The sequence below is a fragment of the Molothrus aeneus genome, chromosome 4 (genome assembly GCF_037042795.1).
Source record: "Molothrus aeneus isolate 106 chromosome 4, BPBGC_Maene_1.0, whole genome shotgun sequence".
NCBI classification, from domain to species: domain Eukaryota; kingdom Metazoa; phylum Chordata; class Aves; order Passeriformes; family Icteridae; genus Molothrus; species Molothrus aeneus.
The window spans coordinates 72,101,459-72,120,525 of record NC_089649.1 but is presented as its reverse complement, the minus strand read 5'-3'; the positions used below and the strand labels follow the sequence as shown (position 1 = coordinate 72,120,525).

Sequence of the window (19,067 nt, the reverse complement as noted above, 5' to 3'; positions counted from 1 at the left end):
CTGGAAAATCCAGGAGCTCCTGCTGGAACTGGGATGTCCCAGTGGGGTTGTGCTGGCAAGGGAAGGTCTGGAGATGACAATCCCAGAGATCCAGAGGGTGGTGAACTGCCCAGAGCCATCCAAAATCACGGGAAAGAATTCCCAGATGCAGGAAAAGGGCTGGGAATGCCTTGCCCAAGTCCTGACCTTGATGAGAGGACATCTGGGCTGCTGTGGGTGAGGAATTCTCCAGAGGGAAGGACCATGGCACCCTCTGGATGCCATCGTGCTGTTGGGCAGCACAGGAAGGAGGAGGAAAATCCAGGTTCTTCCAGAACATTCCAAGATTTTGCCAACAAGCAAAGGAAGAGCAGGGAATCTCCAAAGGAGATCCAGGTCATGGGACTGGACACGGTGAGATCCATGGGGATGTGGTCAGGTCTGGAAGAACTCTTGGGAAGGCCCGTCAGCTTCCCAGGCATGGCTTTGGTTCCAGCTTTGTTTATCTGCTCTGGAGTTAGCACAGAGCCAGAAAATTCCATGCTATTTATAGGGACAGATCAGGAAATTCTCCTTTTGGAATTTCCTTTTGGATGAGCCTTCTTTGTAACGGGAGGAATCCCCTTCTGCCTTCTCCTGAGGCTCCTGGAGAAAGGGAGGCTTCAGAAGGACCTTGTGGGTCTCCACAAATCCGTGACAGGGAAGGGGGAGCTGGGATCTGATCCCAGGGGATAACAGGATAAGAGGGAACGGCCTCAGGCTGTGCCAGGGGAGGCTCAGGTTGGACACCAGCAGGAATTTCCCCATGGAAAGGGTGCTCAGGCCTTGGAAGTGCCCAGGGAGGTTTGGAGTCCCCATCCCTGGAGGTGTCCAAGGAATTCCTGGATGTGGCACCCAGTGCCAAGGTGGGCATCAGGCACAGCTTGGACTGGATGATCCCAAAGGTGTTTTCCAGCTGAGATAATCCCAGGATTCTGTGCTGGTGCAGGTTCCTTGTCCTTTTCCTCCATGCAGGAATTCTTGCTCTGTGCTCTCATTCAGGCTCTGCAAACACCAGGGAGAGTTTAAAATCCAGAACTTTCCATTTCTGCATCCATATTGGGAAGGCTGGAAAATGGAGGCAGGAAGTTGAGGGGGAAAGCAAGGAAGGCGTCGTTCGGCTTTTGTGTTGCGCTCCGAAGTTCTGGGATTGCCCTTCCCAGGGATCATCTGGGAATGTTCTGGAGAAGGGAGAGCTCCAGGGAGACCTCAGAGCCTGAAGGAGAGCGGGAGTGGGACTTGGGACATGAGGGATGGAGGGACGGGACACAGGGAATGGCTCCAGATAGGAAAAGTGGAGATCGGGCTGGGATCTTGGCAAGGAATTCCTGGCTGGGAGGGTGGGCAGGGGCTGGGCTGGAATTCCCAGATTTGCTGTGGCTGCCCCTGGATCCCTGGCAGTGCCCAAGGCCAGGTTGGACACTGGGGCTTGGATCCACCTGGGACGGTGGGAGGTGTCCCTGATCTGGGGGTGGGATTGGATGGGATTTAAGCTCTTTTCCCACCCAAACCATTCCATGATTTCCATTCGGTGTCACTGTGGCAGCCCCAGCTCGGAGCCCGGTCCCTGCTGTGGTGTCCCTGTCCCAGCAGCGGCGCCTCCGAGGCTCTGACGCTTCCCAGGCAAAGCTGCCTGGAAGAGGAAGGTGAGGCTCTCCCTGATATCTCCAGACCATTGTTTCCTCCGTCTTGGCATTTCCTTTGAAGCATTTCCAGCATTTCCTTTGGAAAGGTCACTCGGGAGCTCTTGTCCGCAGCCCTTCCTAGAATCCCAGACTGGTTTGGGTGGGAAGGGACCTCAGATCCCATCCAGTGCCACCCCCTGCCATGGATGGGGACATTTTCCATAGACCAGGCTGCTCCAAGTCTTTCCCAGCCTGGATCCCATCCCTGAGGTTTGCACAGGTGAGTTGTTATCCCCGATCCTGCTCCCAGCTGTCCGTGTGAGATGCAGCACCTGGAAATACCTGGAGAGGTAAAAACTCATCCTGTGGGAATTCTGGGTTTTTTTCCCCTCCTTTGGGAGGTTCCTGATCTGTGGCATTAAGGTTGGTGGTGTTCCAGATTTGCTCTGCTGATCCGTTTGAGGTTGTCCTGGTGATGGGTGGCTTTGACAGTGTTCCTTCTCCAAGTGCTTCCCACAGGCATGGGCTCAGAGGGAATTTTTGTCCTCCAGTGCTGGGAATTCTGGAGAAAACACAAACAGAAAGGCAGGAGGTGGCTCGGGGAATGTTGGTTGACATTTGTTTGGAAACCCTCTGGAACAAACTTGGCTTCACATGCAGCTCCTGTTGAAAAATCTGGTTTAATTTATGGAGGGAGGAGGAATATTGGGTGAGAGGCCAGAATTTTGGGAATGCTGTCTGGTGGGAATCTGGTTATTGTTTTCTTGAAGAGGATTAATAGGACTCATGTTTCTCCTGAGCCTGAACAGTTTGTACTCGGTTCAAATTAAATAATTCCTCAAAAAAATTCACACCCAGATGGGAGCAAACTCCGGGAATTGTGCTGGAAAATCCTCCTCTCCTGCACCTGTCAGGTTTGGTCATTCCCTGTGAGGTTTATTCCTTGAGCTTTGATCTCAGTGTGAACCACTGCTCGTGGAAAAACTTCCAGCTGGAGTCGACTTCCACGAGCTTGGAAAACAAAACCCCGTGACGGCATCGGCAAGACGAGACGAGAACCTCGGCACCGCGGGAACTCAGCGCGGATCTCCGGGAACGGCTGGGAAAACTCCTGGAAAACCTGCAAGAAGAGTCCAGCTCCAGGAGACAACAGATGGACAAGGGGGAAATGAGGAATTCCCGGGTTTGGAGTTTTCCTGGTTTGGGCTGGGACAGGGTTGGGAGTTTCTGCAGCTGCTGCTCCGGCGGTGCCGTGTTCGGGGTTGGGAACGGGGATGGAGCTGGGAACGCGCTGATGTTGTGGCTGCTGCTTTGTCCTCGCCCTAAATCCAGAATTCCCGGTGTCCTCGCTCGGTCTCCGAGGAGCTACACGGGGACTTGGCCGCTCTTTGATGTTGCACTGATCTCGGTCTCCATCCCTGACCTGCTTGGACGGGGCTTGGAGCGCTCTGGGATAACAGGAGGTGTGGGAATGGGAATGGCAGGAGATGGAATGGGATGGGCTTTAAGGTCCCTTCCAGCCCAAAGCCCTGTGTGATTCTCTCTCCAGAGCTCTGTGCTGTTTCATTTTCCTCTCCCTGTATTTGTACCTTCTTTTCCCACCACACAGCACCGAATTCTCAGTGATTTCACCCAAACCAAGCCCCCACTTCCATTGACCACGGTGCTTTTTGTGTGGAGATTTTTTGTTGTTGTTCCTGTTTTTACTCCTTTCTGTTTTACTCCTCTCTGTTTCCAGCCCTTTCTATTTAAGCTCTCGGAGAGATCGGATATTTTCTACCCACAGAATTCCAGCCTCGTCCCACCCTGCGAATTCTTGCAGGGTTTGCTCTTCACCCATGGGAGCGCTCATGGGAGTGTCCTCCTGGAAACCGCTCCGGCCTCGGCTCCGCTCCACCCAGCTGGAACTGGTTGGAGTGCTCCACCTAAACGGTTCCACTTCCAGCTCATCCCTCGTCACCCTTCCGACAGGGGGGCTTCACGCTTTGCCTTGCTGCTCCTAAAATTATCAATTGTAATTAAATCCAAACTCTGTTGTCACAAAGAAGTGAAATGGCAGGTTTTAAGCAATGCTGTTGCAAGTGTCACCACTGGTTGTGTTCCCTGTGGCATCCAATTTGTTGGGTTAAGCTTGTTAATCAGATGTTTAATTGATTAATCACCTGTCCTCTATATTTAAGATTTTAAACAGTGAAAGAAAACGTGGTTTTTTTGTGAATTATGAGTGCTTTAAACTGTGGTGCAAATCCCGCTTCCGTGCCTCGGGTTGCTTTTCTCCCCGTCCTAGAAGCCGCTGTGAGCAGATGCCAAAGATGACCCATCTAATCCTTGTCTTTTAACTTGCAGCTTTGTGTTGTTCTTGGAAAGTTTCGCTCCACTTGTGAATTCCCTGAACCTTGGCCTTGCCAGCCCCCTTGTGTTGGGCCCTCCTCCTTTTCAGCTTGCCCAAATTAAGACCCACTTGGCTCTCCAGCGCTTGGCTGCCGGCGGCGGGCGGGCGCCTCCCCACGCTGGCGTCCGCCAGGCATTGCTGAAAGACGCAATGTTTAGCCCCAGAGGAACCTTGCCCCCGAGGCCCAGAGGACCCAACCCGGCGGGCACCAAACCCCCGGCAGCTTTCGGGGCCGGAGGCGCGGCGGGGCCGCCCAGGAAAGCCGCGCCCGCGACGCCCCAAGGAGCGCCCCAGAGATTCTCGGGGCAGGAGTGGACGGGTTCGCAGAGGATCAACGTCCGCGTCACGCTGCACAGGGCCGATCCCAGGAAAGTCAAGGAGAAGAGCGGCCTGCACCAGGAGCAGAAGGGAGACCCGCGTGCCACTCGCTGGGATGGCGGCCCCTGCCCCGCCGGCACCACCGGGCCGAAGCCGCCCGGCCCGGCGCCGGTCTTGGAGCACAACTCCAACCCTCAGAACCGCTACACGCCCGAAAGCGCCTCCAGCATTTTAGCGAGCTTCGGGCTGTCCAACGAAGACCTGGAGGAGCTGAGCCGCTACCCCGACGACCAGCTGACGCCTGAGAACATGCCGCGGATCCTGCGGGAGATCCGCATCCGGAAGATGGGCCACGCCGTGCCCGGCCTGCACGCTCCGAGCCGGGGGGAAGAGCCGGTGGGCGAGAGCAGCGTCACTGCCGTCAAGAGCAAAGTGATCGACTACGGCCACGCCAGCAAGTACGGCTACACCGAGGACCCGCTGGAGATCCGCACCTACAACCCCGAGGCGCTGCCCGAGGAACCGCTGGAAGCGCGCGTCTTCAATCCCGAAAGCTCGAGCGCGGAGAACCGGGAAGAATTCCAGCGGGAGCAGAGCGTGCCGGTGGCCGTCCCGCCGCCCAACGTGCCGTGCAACCCCGTGTTCCCGGCCGAAGACCTCATCAAGCTGCCGGCCTTCCCCGCCGACTCCTCGCCCGCTCCGTCGTTTTTCCCGGCCGAGCCGCCGGCCAAGGTGCCGGTGCTGTGCAGCGCCGCGCCCGCCGTGCTGCCGGTGGTGAAGCCGGCGTCCCAGCCGCCCATGCCGCCGGTGCTGCCGCCCATCCTGCCGGCGCTGCTGCCCACGCCGCTGCCGCAGCCCATGCTGCCCCCGGTGATGCCGCCGCTGGTCCAGCCGCCCGTGTCCCAGCACGTGTTGCCGCCCTTGACGCCGCCGCCCTTCTCGGCCGGGCTCCTGGCCGCCATCAGCCAGCACGAGCAGAAGCAGCGCGACGCCGGCAGCGCCCATCCCGGGCCCAGCGCCCATCCCGGGCCCAGCGCCGCCGGCGGGGCCTCGGCGGGACACAAGCCCTACCACAAACCCTTCCACACGCCGGCACAGGAGCCCATCAAATCCCCGTTCGGGGTGGTGAAGGCATCCTGGCTGCCCGTGTTCCCGGAGCAGAAGAGCAAACGCCTGCCCACCCCGTCCATGATGAACGACTACTATGCCACGTCGCCGCGAATATTCCCACATTTGTGTTCTCTGTGTAACCTTGAATGCACTCATATGAAGGTGAGTGGCTTTCCCAGATTATTCCCTAAGCGTGTGTACTCGGCACCTTTTCCTGCCGCTGGTTGTTTTCCCTGGGAATTCCGTGGATTGGGATGCTGGTCGCCAAGTTTGAGTGTTGGGAATGGTGCTAGAAATGATTGTAACGGCGTGTTCTGCTCCCAGTTGCATTTCAGACTTGCTTTACGTGTTGATTTTTGGGTTTTTTTTCCAGTATTGAAATGTTTTTTGACTTTGCAGCGGGTGTCAAACAACAAAACAAACCTCGAGCAGCGGAGTGAAATATTAATGTTGTGTGTGGGGGACTCAGATCGTGTCTGGGGGGTGGGTGAGATGTCCGTGTGTTCATTCCCCCCCTCCTCCTCCTCCTCCTCCAAACTCTGCCTGAAAACAAAAGAGCCCATTTAGAACCCGAAATGTCATCTTCCAAATCTGCTCTGTGCGACAACGCTGGATATTCCAGAGGCTGGCTCGGGGCGACGCGGAAAATGCGTCCTTTCATCCCACCGGGCTCTCAGCCTTGGAGGAAATCACAGTTTGAGCTTTGAAGGAAAAAATAAAGGGAGAAAATGGTGGATACTGGGAGATAAAAAATGTTCTGGAAGCTGTGGGTTTTCCTGGAAAAGCCCAAGGCTTGATCCATCAAAAATATTGGAGAACGTGATATAAAAACCCAGAATAATTCATTAATAGTTATTTAACGTGTTTGAATTGCAAAGTGTGGAGAGGCTGCGGGGGAGGGATTTTTGTAATTTGGCAAAATCCTGGAGATTTTAGGCTCTGTTTGCTGTGAATTAAAAATTTGGCTGAAAATGGGGATGGCTTTGTTAGGGAAAAAACCAGAAATTCCCAAACCTTTTTCCGCAGGAGGCGCTGAGGGCCAGGGAGGTGGGCAGCTGGAAATAGGAAGAGAAGGATGAATTTAAATAAAAATGGGTAAAATTGAACAGGAAAATGAAAGTGGGGGGCTGTTAACAGAGGGAAAAAGCAATCTGGGAAAAGGGAATGAATTTATATGGGAATTCTTAGCGCCTTTAAGGAGGGAAATGTTGTCACTAAAAAGCTGTTGGCAAATCAGCTCTGGCTGAGAGTTTTGGGGTGGATTAAAGGTGGTGAGATCTTGTCTTGGTGGCACTGGGGCGGGATGTGTTCCCAGGAATCCTGATCCTACTGCAGCCTCCCAAATGTGCTCCCTGTCCTTCAGCTCTGGCCTGGATTCCCTTCCTTCGGGAAGCGTTTGGTGTTTGTCTCCCAGGGGCACAGGAGACCTCCAGGACCAGCCCTGGTGCAGAGAGTTTGGGAGTTTTATCCCAAAAAATAAAACTTCGATGAAGAAATGTGCAGCTGGTGTATCCACGGATTGCAGAGATCGAAGAATTCCTCTCAGTTCCAGCTCTGCAGTTCAGCAAACCTGGTCGGTTTTGGGTGCTTGGAGATGACCTGGACATTCAAGATTTGTCTTCCCAACCATTCCCTGTCTGTTCTGGGAGAGCTGGATGGGGCCTCAGCTTGGAAGAGCCACCAGACCTGGTGATTCCCAGCGATTCCCCAGGACTTGAGACATTTGATGCTGTCCCAGGTGGCATGGCTGTCCTTGGCCTGGAGCAATGGATTTCGTGGATGGAGCGTTCAGGCCTGGATGGTGGCACTTGGAGCAGCCACCCTGGCATTGGGATTGGCGTCATCCAGCGTCTCCACCGGTGACAGGGACACCGGGACCGGCCACCCTTGGCATGGCGAAGGTGACACCGAGCTCTGCCGTGGGATCGCACCTGGAGGGGTTTTCTTGGAGAGGTGGGGCCATCCCAGCCTCATGAGGCCCAGCAAGGGCAGGAGCTCCGGGAGCAGGACAATCCCAGCACAGATCCAAGATGGGAAGAGGACGATTGGAGCAGCTCTGGGAGAAGGACTTGGGGTGTTGGGGATGGGGAGCTCCAAATGTCCTGGACGGATCCCTGTGCCCTGGGCTGATCCCACAGCGTGGGCAGCAGGAAAGGTGGGAATTCTGCCCAGGTGAGACCCCACCTGCAGAGCTGCCTCCAGCTTTGGGGCAACATCAGCAGGACCTGGAGCAGATCCAGAGGAGGCCATGGAGATGCTCTGGAGCCAGGCTGGGAGAGCTGGGAATGCTCCCCTGGAGAAGGGAAAATTCCAGGGAATCCTCAGAGTGCCTGGAGGGGCTCCAGGAGAGCTGGAGAGGGGCTGGGGACAAGGCCTGCAGGGACAGGAGCCAGGGAATGGCTCCCACTGGGAAAGGGGAGATTGGGCTGGGATCTTGGCAAGGAATTCCTGGCTGGGCTGGAATTCCCAGATTTGCTGGGGCTGCCCCTGGATCCCTGGCAGTGCCCAAGGCCAGGCTGGGATGGATTTGGGTCCACCTGGGATTGGGGAAGGTGTCCCTGCCCATGGATGGGATTGGGAATGGGATGGGATTTAAGGTCCCTTCCCACCCAAACCATTCCAGGATTCTGGGATAACAGAACTGACACTGGATGAAGATGAAGGTGCCCAACGAGGAAAACCTTTTCTATCCCACATTTGAAGACCCCAAAACCAAAATTTTAGTGGTGGATTCTGAGCTCAGGCTGTTGGTGCTGAGCTCCCTTTTTCCATTAGTTTTTCACAGTTTTTTCATGGTTTTTCCATGGATTTTTTAATCAACTCTTGGATGGACTCGTTCTGGATCCGACCACGCCGCGTTGCCCACGGGAAGAGAATTCCAGCCACTGGAATATGAAACCCAGAGGTTCCCACCTCACCTGGATGTGGGATGTGGGACGTTCATTGTCCCTCCAACTTGGCTCTGCCAAAACTCTGGGAGCTGAATTTTCCCTGCGAAGAAAAAACCCAAAACATCCTGGATGTCATTTTTTACAGATTTCTGATACATTTTAAGGTGGTTTGTTTGGTGCTTTGTTTTTTTTTTTGTTAGAAGCCACAAGTTTTAGTATTTCCCACCTGCATCCAGAGTTTTTTATGGAAAATGCATCGTTTGAAGGAGGCAGGTCCGAAATATTGGGAATTTGTGGGAAAAAGTGGTGGAAATTTGTGGAGGTGTCCGCGGAAGGTGGGTTTGGGGCTGCAGCAGAATTTGACGGATTTGGGCTCGTTTTGGTGTCGGGCAGGAAGGGCCGTGGTGAGAGGCTGGACTCTGATCCTGGGGAACGTTCCTGTGGGATCCTCAGGAGGAGGAGCCGCCACACCAAGGTGGATTTTAGGGCATTAAAATCAGAATTTCAGGCAACATTTGATGCTTGGGCCAGGTATTCCTAAAAATCTTTGTGTCCTGGGTGGTTTTTTTTAAGGCAAAATTCCCAATTCTGCTTTGGGATGGGCGGAGTCTGACCCCCCTGCTGTCCCTTTTAATTCTGATTTCCCAAATCCTCCAAAAATCTCGAAGGATTTTATGGATATTCCACGGAGCAGCTTCATTTTCAGCTCAGAATCGCATCCCGTGGGAATAACAAAGGGAGATTTGTGGGATTCCTCCTTCTCCAGACACTTTGCGTCTCGGATGGAGCAGATTTCTTGGAATAACAATTCCTTCATCCTCAGTCCCACCACATCTGGAATGAAGTGGATTTGAAACGTTCCCAGCACAATGGGATGGGAGTTATCCTTATCTTTATCCACTTTTGTTCCCCAAATCCAGTCAGAGTTGGGGGTGACGCCTCCTTGGACCTGGAATTTGCGAAATCCTTGGGATTTTCTGTTTTCCATGAAGATTTGCACCCAGAGTTCTTTTATTGGACACTTCACTCCGCCACCTTCTGCTTCCAGGATTTCCTGGAGGTGATCCATGGGTGAGAGGAGGTTGGGATGGAATTAGGGAAGGTGGGAATGGAGGAGTTCTGGATGGAATTTTTTTCTTCTCACCAGGAATTATGGGAAGGGATCCTGTAATTTTAGGGGAAGGATTTCGTTGGATCCCAGGGGAAATCTTGGCCGTTCCACCCCTGGAATGTCCAAATCCAGGTTGGATGGGGCTTGGAGCAACCTGGGATCATGGGATCATCTTTGGGTTCCCTTCCAACCCAGCCATTCCAGGATGGTTCCACGGGCAGTGGAATATTCCTGAAGAGTGGGAAAGGCCAGGAATGAGGCAAAAAGGAGGAAATTCCATAAATCCAGAGGGTTTTGGATTCTGTGGACAGTAGAATATTCCCAAAGAGTGGAAGAGTTCGAAATGAGGCAAAAAGGAGGAAAATCCGTAAATCCAGAGGGCTTTGGCTGGTGAGGACCTGGCAAGGAGAAGAAGATTCCCATCCCAAAAGTCTTGGATCAGCAGCTGGAGGGATTTGGGACCAAAACCCCCTCCTTGGCACCGTGGAATTGGAATTCTGGGAGTCAAATTCCCTCTGGCACCATGGAATTGGAATTTCGGGAGTCGAATTCCCTTTTCATTCCCACCAAGTTTTCCTTGAGGAGCAGCTTTGGTTTATCCTGGTTAAATTCAAACCTGGAAAAATCCGGATCCTTGGGAACGGGATTGCTTAGGGGACGGTCTGGAATTAGGGAAAACCAGCTTGGAACGCTGAAATCGCTGCTTTTTATCCCCATGGGAATCATTCCATCATCCTGACTCGTCAGATCCATTATTTTATATTAATTATTCCGTATTTGATTGGATTTTACCATCTCAGAGCAGCTGGAAGTTGGATTTTTTTTCCCCACGGATATTTCATTGTTATCATTGGTGATGTTCCACCTTGAAGAATTCCAGAGTTTTCCAAGGAATCTCCCTTCTCCATAGAAAACTGCCTTTTTTGTTTTTTTCCCAGCTCCCTGTCAACATTCCCAGTTAAACCAGAGTTCGGGCATTTTTACATGGAATTAAACCCCGCTTTTATCAGGTTTTTTAAACGATGAGCGAGCGTGAAAAACATCCCGGGGCTCTGGGATGACCTTTGAGCCGTGACGTGATGGGAACTGAGCATTCCCAGAGCTCCAGGCACAGGAATTCCGGGCTGGGAATGAGGTTGGATGTGGAGATGCCACATTTTGAAGGGAGCTGGAATTGCCCATGGGTGCGACAGCAAATCGTGGATTTATTCCCCTTGAATTCCCATTTTTTTTTTGGAGCAGCCTCCGGTGATCCACGTTGCTGCTGCCATATCCCATTCGTTAACTGGTGAATTAATTGATTTAATGAACAGATTGAATGAATTGATTTAATCATTTCATTTCATTCATTGATTGGACGAGGCAGTTTGACTGAGGCTTTTGTTGTGGAGCAGTGATAATCGGCCTTTAGCCTCCTGCCTGAATTCCCTGGGAATTTGACTTTTCCCAGGTAACAATGGGCTGGGAAGTGGAAATCCAGCCCCGAGGGATTGGGATGATCCCGGCGGTTTCCACCCTGATCCCACTGTTCCCAATGTTCTCTTTCCCCCAGGACTGGATCCTGCACCAGAACAACCCCGACCACCTCGAGAGCTGCCGCAGGCTGCGCCAACAGTAAGGGACACGCCGGGGATCCGCCGGGAATTGCCAGGGATCCGCTGGGGATCCATTGGGAATCCATTGGGAATTGCCAGGGATCCATTGGGGGACCCACCGGGGATCCATTGGGAATCCATTGGGAATTGCCAGGGATCCACTGGGAATCAATTGGGAATTGCCAGGGATCCAGTGGGGACCCGCTGGGGATCCATTGGGAATTGCCAGGGACCCGCTGGGGATCCACTGGGGAACCGCCAGCGATCTGCCGGGAATACATTGGGGATCCATTGGGAATTGCCAGGGATCCAGTGGGGAATCCACTGGGAATCCATTGGGAATTGCCAGGGATCCAGTGGGGAATCCACTGGGAATCCATTGGGAATTGCCAGGGATCCACTGGGAATCCATTGGGGATCCCTTGGGATCCACTGGAAATTATTTGGGGACCCACTGGGATTGCACTGTTTGATCCACGAGGGATCCATTGGGAATCTGCTTTGGGATCCATTGGGAATCAATTTGAGATCCATTTGGAATCCACTGAGGATCCATTACGAATGCACTGGGAATCAATTGGGGATCACTGGGATTGCACTGGGGGATCCATTTGGGATCAATTGGGAATCCCCTGGGGATCTGCCAGGAATCTGTTGGGAGCCCATTGGGGATCCACTGGGAATTCACTCGGGATCCACTGAAAATCCACTTTGGGATCCATTTGAATCCATTTGGAATCCATTGGGGATCCATTTGAATCCATTTGGAATCCACTGGGGATCAGTTGGGAATACACTGGGAATCATTTGGGGGTCTTCCAGGGATCCATTGGGAATCCGCTGGGGATCCACCAGGCATCCACTGTGTAATCCATACAGGATCCATTGGGAATCCACTGAGGAATCCATTTGGGGACCCACGGGGGATCTTTTTGGGATCCACTGGGAATCAGTTGGGAATTCACTGGGGATGCATTGGGAATCCACTGTGGAATCCACTGAGAATCACGGAATGCTGGAGAGGGACCTTAAATCCCAACAATCCCACCCCATCCATGGCAGGGACACCTCCCACCGTCCCAGGTGGATCCAAATCCATCCAGCCTGGCCTTGGGCACTGCCAGGGATCCAGGGGCAGCCCCAGCAAATCTGGGAATTCCAGCCCAGGCAGGAATTCCTTGCCAAGATCCCAGCCCAATCTCCCCTTTCCCAGTGGGAGCCATTCCCTGGCTCCTGTCCCTGCAGGCCTTGTCCCCAGCCCCTCTCCAGCTCTCCTGGAGCCCCTGCAGGCACTCTGAGGATTCCCTGGAATTTTCCCTTCTCCAGGGGAGCATTCCCAGCTCTCCCAGCCTGGCTCCAGGGCAGAATCCCGGAATTGTGCTGAGAGTGACCCTAAATCCCCTCCATTCCCACCTCCCCCTATCCCAGGTTGCTCCAAGCCCTGTCCAGCCTGGCCTTGGACATTCCAGGGATTTGGGGCAGCCCCAGCATTTCCCTGGATTCTCCCCCCGCAATCCCAAAAAAAACTTTGGGATTTCAGACACCCCATGGGATCTGGTCCTGAACCATCCCAAAATCACAGCTCCCCTCTGGAATCCCTCAGAGTTTTCCCTGCAATTTCCCCCTTTCCAGGTGAACATTCCCAGTTCTCCCAGAGCCAAAGGAGCTCCAAAATCCTGGAATGGTTTGGGGTGGGAGGAACCTCCAATCCCATCCAGGGACATTCCCAAACAGGAATCAACACTTGCTGCTTTTGGGGTCCCAAATGGGAATATTTATCCGGGAAAAAAAAATCCCTTTTTTTTTTTTTGGGGTTTTTTTTTGGGAATTTTGGCTTTTCCAGTGACATTTTTCCATTTTTCCCTTTGTCACTGGCAGATATCCCGAGTGGAACCCTGAGGCTCACTCCTCCAGCAGGTACCTCGTGCTCTTCATTCCCTCCCTTCATTACCCATCATTAATAATTAATTTTAACCATTTCATTTCCCTGATTCGCCCTCTCCAACCCCTCTCCACGAGGCCACAATATTTTTATCATAAAACTTCAGGACATTTTCATGGGATTTTGTCTCAAATTCCATGGAATTCCGAGCTGGTTTGGATTGGAGGGACCTTAAATTCCACATATTTTTATCCAAATTTTTTCCATTTATTTTCAAATTTGTTTCCATTTTTTTCCATTATTTCTGGGTTTTTTCGAGGTTTTTTTTTTTCCAGTTTTTCCCATTTTCCAGTTTATCTAATTTAGTCCAGCTTTGTCCATTTTTCCCAGTTTCTCCATTTTTTCCAGTTTTATCCCTTTTATCCCAGTTTAATCCCAATAAATCCATTTTTTTCCATTTTCCTCAGTTTCCTCAATTTTGTCCAGCTTTTTCCAGTTATGCCCATTTTTCCCAGCTTCTCAAATTTTTTTCCATTTTCATTTTTTCTCCCTTTTTTCCTTTTTTTCCCATTTTTCCCATTTTTTTCATTTTTTCCATCATTTCCTTTTATTTTTTCCACTTTTTTTTTACTTTCTTCCAGTTTTGTCCCTTTTATTCCAGTTTGATCCTGTTAAGTCTCATTTACTCAGTTTTTCCCAGTTTTTCCAGTTTTATCCATTTTTCCCTGTTTTTCTAGTTTAGTCCAGAACTGTCCAGTGTTTTCCCAATTTTTTTCTCATTTTCCCTTTTCCCCACAAATCTCATTTCCCTAATCCCCCTTTTTCCCCAAATCCCCTTTTTCCATATTCAGTTTAATCCGATTTTTCCCCAGTTTTTAATCAGTTTTTTATCAGTTTTTTCTCAGTTTTTCCCCATTTTTAAATCAGTTTTTCATCAGTTTTTTCCCATTTTTTAATCAGTTTTTTCTCAGTTTTTCCCCAGTTATTCCCCAGTTTTCCCCCAGTTTTTCATCAGTTTTCCCCCAGTTTTTTCCCAAGTTTTTCATCAGTTTTTCCCCATTTTTTAATCAGTTTTTAATCCATTTTTCCCCCACTTTTTAATCAGTTTTTCATCCGTTTCCCCCCAGTTTTTGTCACTTTTTCCCCAGTTTTTAATCAGTTTTCCTCCAGTTTTTCCCCATTTTTTCCCCCCAGTTTTTCATCAGGTTTTAATCAGTTTTTAATCAGTTTTTAATCCGTTTTCCCCAGTTTTTAATCAGTGTTTAATCAGTTTTTCCCCAGTTTTCCCCCCAGTTTTTCCAGTTTACTCCAGACCTGTCCAGCGTTTCCCATTTTGTTTCTCATTTCCTCCTTTCCCCAATCCCCCTTTACCCAAATTAGTTTGGGGAGTTTTTTCCCAGTTTTTAATCAGTTTTCCCCCAGTTTTCCCCCAGTTTTTCATCAGTTTTTCCCCAGTTTTAATCACTTTTTTCCCAGTTTTTCATCAGTTTTTTCCCCACTTTTTAATCAGTTTTTCATCAGTTTTTCCCCCAGTTTTTCATCTGTTTTCCCCAGTTTTTCATCAGTTTTTCATCAGTTTTTCATCAGTTTTTCATCAGTTTTTCATCAGTTTTTCATCAGTTTTTAATCTGTTTTCCCCCAGTTTTTAATCAGTTTTCCCCCAGTTTTTAATCAGTTTTCCCCCGGTTTTTCGTCAGTTTTCCCCAGTTTTTCATCAGTTTTTCATCAGTTTTTCATCAGTTTTTAATCCGTTTCCCCCAGTTTTCCCCCAGTTTCCCCCAGTTTTCCCAGTTTGCTCCATCTGCCCGGCGTTTCCCGGTCTGTCTCTCATTTCCCCTCTCTCTCTCTCTCTCTCTCTCTGTGTCCGTCTGTCTGTCCGTGTGTCCGTGTGTCCCGCTCAGGCATGGCGCTGACCGCAAGGAGAACCGCACCCCCCGCCGCCGCTCGGCCTCCCCGCCCAGCCCCTCCCGCCGCCGCTCCCGGGCCCCGCCGCCGCCTCCGCCGCCGCCTCCGGGCTCCGCGCGCCGCCGCCGCTCCCGCTCCCGCAGCCCCGGGCGGCCCCGGCGGCCGCGCTCCCGCAGCCCCGGCGGGCGCCACCTCCCGCGGCCCCGCTCCCGCTCCCGCTCGCGGCCGCGGAGCCTGGCCCGGGGCAGCCCCCGGCCCCGCCGCTCCGACAGCGCCGAGCGCGCCCGCAGCCGCCCCAGCCGCGCCTCCGAAGGTGCCTGCGCGCACCGGGGCGGGGATGGCGGGGAGGGGATCCCGGGGCGGGGATGGAAGAGGGGATGGAGGGGATCCCGGGGATCTCGGGGCAGGGATGGAGGGGATCCCGGGGATCCCGGGGTGGGGATGGAAGGGAGGGGATCCCGGGGATCCCGGGGCGGGGATGGAGGGGGGATCCCGGGGATCCCGGGGTGGGGATGGAAGAGGGGATCCCGGGGCGGGGATGGAAGGGAGGGGATCCCGGGGTGGGGATGGAGGGGATGGCGGGGATCCCGAGGCAGGGATGGAGGAGGGGATCCCGGGGATCCCAAGGAGGGGATGGAAGAGGGGATCCCGGGGATCCCGGGGCGGGGATGGAAGGGAGGGGATCCCGGGGATCTCGGGGCGGAGATGGAGGGGAGGGGATCCCGGGGAGGGGATGGAGGGGAGGGGATCCCGGGGAGGGGATGGAGGGGATCCCGGGGCGGGGATCGAGGGGATCCCGGGGCGGGGATCGAGGGGATCCCGGGGATCCTGGGGCGGGGATGGAGGAGGGGATCCCGGGGATCCCAAGGAGGGGATGGAAGAGGGGATCCCGGGGATCCCGAGGCAGGGATGGAGGGGATCCCGGGACAGGGATGGAGGAGGGGATCCCAGGGATCCCGGGGCGGGGATGGAGGAGGGGATCCCGAGGCAGGGATCGAGGGGATCCCGGGGATCCCGGGGCGGGGGCGGCCCTCGCGCCGAGGGGATCCGGGAATTGCCGGGGAATCGCGGAGTCTTCTTCGCTCTCCCAAAGGGGATTCGGGGAATTCTCTGGGATCTGTGGGATTCGCGAAGTTTTCTTTGCTCACACAAAGGGGATTTTGGGGATTTCTCTGGGGTTCCCGAGGTTTTCTTTGCTCACGCAAAGGGGATTTTGGGAATTCTGTGGGGTTCGCGATTTGTGGGATTCGCGAAGTTCTCTTCACTCTCCCAAAGGGAATTTTGGGAATTCTGTGGGATTCACAATTTGTGGGATTTGCAAAGTTTTCTTCACTCTCCCAAAGGGAATTTTGGGGATTCACAGCGATTCCCAAAGTTTATCCTCCCACAAAGGGAATTTTGGGATTTCTGTGGGGTTCCCGAAGTTTTCTTCACTGCCCACAGAGCGGATTTTGGGAATTCTGTGGGATTCACAATTTGTGGGATTTGCAAAGTTTTCTTCACTCTCCCAAAGGGGATTTTGGGAATTCTGTGGGATTCGCGATTTGTGGGGTTCCCAAAGTTTTCTTCACTCTCCCAAAGGGGATTTTGGGAATTCTGTGGGATTCCCAAAGTTTATCCTCCTGCAAAGGGAATTTTGGGATTTCTGTGGGGTTCATGATTTGTAGGATTCACAAAGTTCTCTTCACTCCCCCAAAGGGGATTTTGGGGATTCTGTGGGATTCACAATTTGTGGGGTTCCCGAAGTTTTCTTCACTCTCCCACAGGGAATTGTGGGAATTCTGTGGGGTTCCCAAAGTTTTCTTGACTCCCACAAAGGGGAATTTTGGGAATTCTGTGGGGTTCCCAAAGTTTTCTTGACTCCCACAAAGGGGAATTTTGGGAATTCTGTGGGATTTCCGAAGTTTTCTTGACTCCCACAAAGGGGAATTTTGGGAATTCTTTGGGGATCCCGAAGTTTTCTTTACCCCCCGCAAAGGGAATTTTGGGGATTCTGTGGCGTTCACAAAGTTTTCTTCACTCTCCTACAAAGGGGAATTTTGGGGATTCACAGCGATTCCCAAAGTTTATCCTCCCGCAATGGGAATTTTGGGAATTCTATGGGATTCACGATTTGTGGGATTTGCGAAGTTTTCTTCACACCCCACAAAGGGGATTTTGGGAATTCACGGCAAAAATTCCCAAAGTTTTCTTCATCTCCGGTTGGAATTTTGGGAATTCACTGGGATTCCTGAGGGTTTTTCCTGCCTGATCAAAATTTTGGGAATTCTCAGTGGGATTCCTGATGGGAATTTTGGGAATGCTCAGTGGAATTCTTGTTGGTTTTTCACTCCCAATGGGAATTTTGGGAATTCACGGCAATTCCTGAAGTTTTCTTCACCCCCCCAATGGGAATTTTAGGAATTCAGTGGGATTCCCAGATTTTCACCCCTAACTGGAATTTTGGGAATGCCCAGTGGGATTCCCAATGATTTTTTTTTTAATCCTCAATTGGAATTTTGGGAATGTTTAGTGGGATTCCCAATGGGAATTTTGGGAATTCTGTGGTGTTCCCGAAGTTTTCTTCACCCCCAATGGGATTTGGGAATGTTCAGTGGGATTCCCAATTGTTTCTTCACCCCAATCAGAATTTTGGGAATGCTCAGTGGGATTCCCAATGGGAATTTTGGGAATTCTCTGTGGGATTCACGAAATTTTCTTCACCCCCCCAATGGGAATTTTGGGAATTCAATGGGATTCTCAAATTTTCACCCCTAATTGGAATTTTGGGAATGCCCAGTGGGATTCCTGATGGTTTTCTTCACCCTCAATGGGAATTTTGGGAATTCACTGGGATTCACGACGATTTTTTCAACCCTTATCAGAATTTTGCTCAGTGGGGATTCCCAAAGTTTTTTTTTATCACCAATGGGAATTTTGGGAATGCTCTCAATGGGATTCCCGATGGGAATTTTGGGAATGCTCAATGGGATTCCTGATGATTTTTTCATCCCCAGTCAGAATTTTGGGAATGCTCAATGGCATTCCCAATGGGAATTTTGGGAATTCTCAATGGGATTCCCAATGGTTTTTCTCACCTCCTGTTGGAATTTTGGGAATTCACTGGGATTCACGATGATTTTTAGATCCCCAATGGGAACTTTGGGAATGCTCAGTGAGATTCCCAAATTCTCACCCCTAAGTTGGAATTTTGGGAATGCTCAATGGGATTCCCAAAATCTTTTTAAACCCAGTGAGAATTTTGGGATTGCTCAATGGGATTCCCAAATTTTCACCCCTAATTGGAATTTTGGGAATGCTCAATGGGAATTTTGGGATTGCTCAATGGGATTCCCAAATTTTTACCCCTAATTGGAATTTTGGGAATGCTCAATGGGAATTTTGGGATTGCTCAGTGGGATTCCTGAATTTTCACCCCTAACTGGAATTTTGGGAACGTTCAATGGAATTCCCAATGGGAATTTCAGGAATAGCTCAATGGGATTCCCAAAGTTGTTTCTTTTTTCCCACCCCCAAAGGGAATTTTGGCATTCCCAGGATTTTATTTTAGGGATAAATTCAAATCCTTGGGAATGCTCCAGCCAATAACCAACCTGTGGGTTCTCCGCAGCCTCACAGCAGCCGGGCATTAATTAAGGACTAATTAAGGACTAATTAAGGACTAATTAAAGCAGCCCCGAGCAGCGCAGGAAGGCTCCGAGCTCGTAAGTACTGCGGGCTCAGAGAGGAGCAGGGTCCCAAAGAATTCCCAGGAAATTCCCAGAGAATTCCCAAAGAATTAAAAAAAAAAAAAATTAAAAAAAAAAAATTAAAAAAAAAAAATCCCAAAAAATTCCCCCAAAATTCCCATTCAATTCCCAAAATACCCACCCCCCCAAAAAAAAATCCCAACAAATTCCTGGGGTTTTTTTCCCAAAATCCGAAGAAATTCCAAAAAAATCCCTCAAAAATTTCCCCAAAATTGCCATTTTTCCCAAAAATAGAAATAAAACAAAAATTGAAAATCCCTTCTCCCCCTAGAAAAAAAAAAAAAACAAAAATTCCAAAATAAATTTCCCAAAAATTCCCAAAAAAATCCCCCAAATTCCCATTTTGTTCCCAAAATATTCCGAAAAAATTCAAAATTGTTTTTAAAGATTCCCGTTTTTTCCCAAATTCCAAAAGAAATGCCATAAAAAAAATTCACAAGAAATTCCCGTTTTTTTTCCCCAAAATTAAAA

The 19,067-nt window shown here is 51.2% G+C and overlaps 1 protein-coding gene across 1 annotated transcript in view; it reads left to right on the top strand.

Annotated features, from left to right (window-relative positions):
- Positions 1-4,085: 4,085 nt before the first annotated feature.
- The window catches only part of ZNF638 (zinc finger protein 638), a 52,587-nt gene continuing 37,605 nt past the window's right edge, over positions 4,086-19,067 (top strand). The window contains exons 1-4 of the mRNA XM_066549165.1: positions 4,086-5,625; positions 11,018-11,079; positions 12,939-12,977; positions 14,844-15,160. Of these exons, the coding sequence (XP_066405262.1) occupies positions 4,186-5,625; positions 11,018-11,079; positions 12,939-12,977; positions 14,844-15,160 (1,858 nt within the window). The 5' untranslated portion in view covers positions 4,086-4,185. The remainder of the gene's footprint in view (positions 5,626-11,017; positions 11,080-12,938; positions 12,978-14,843; positions 15,161-19,067) is intronic.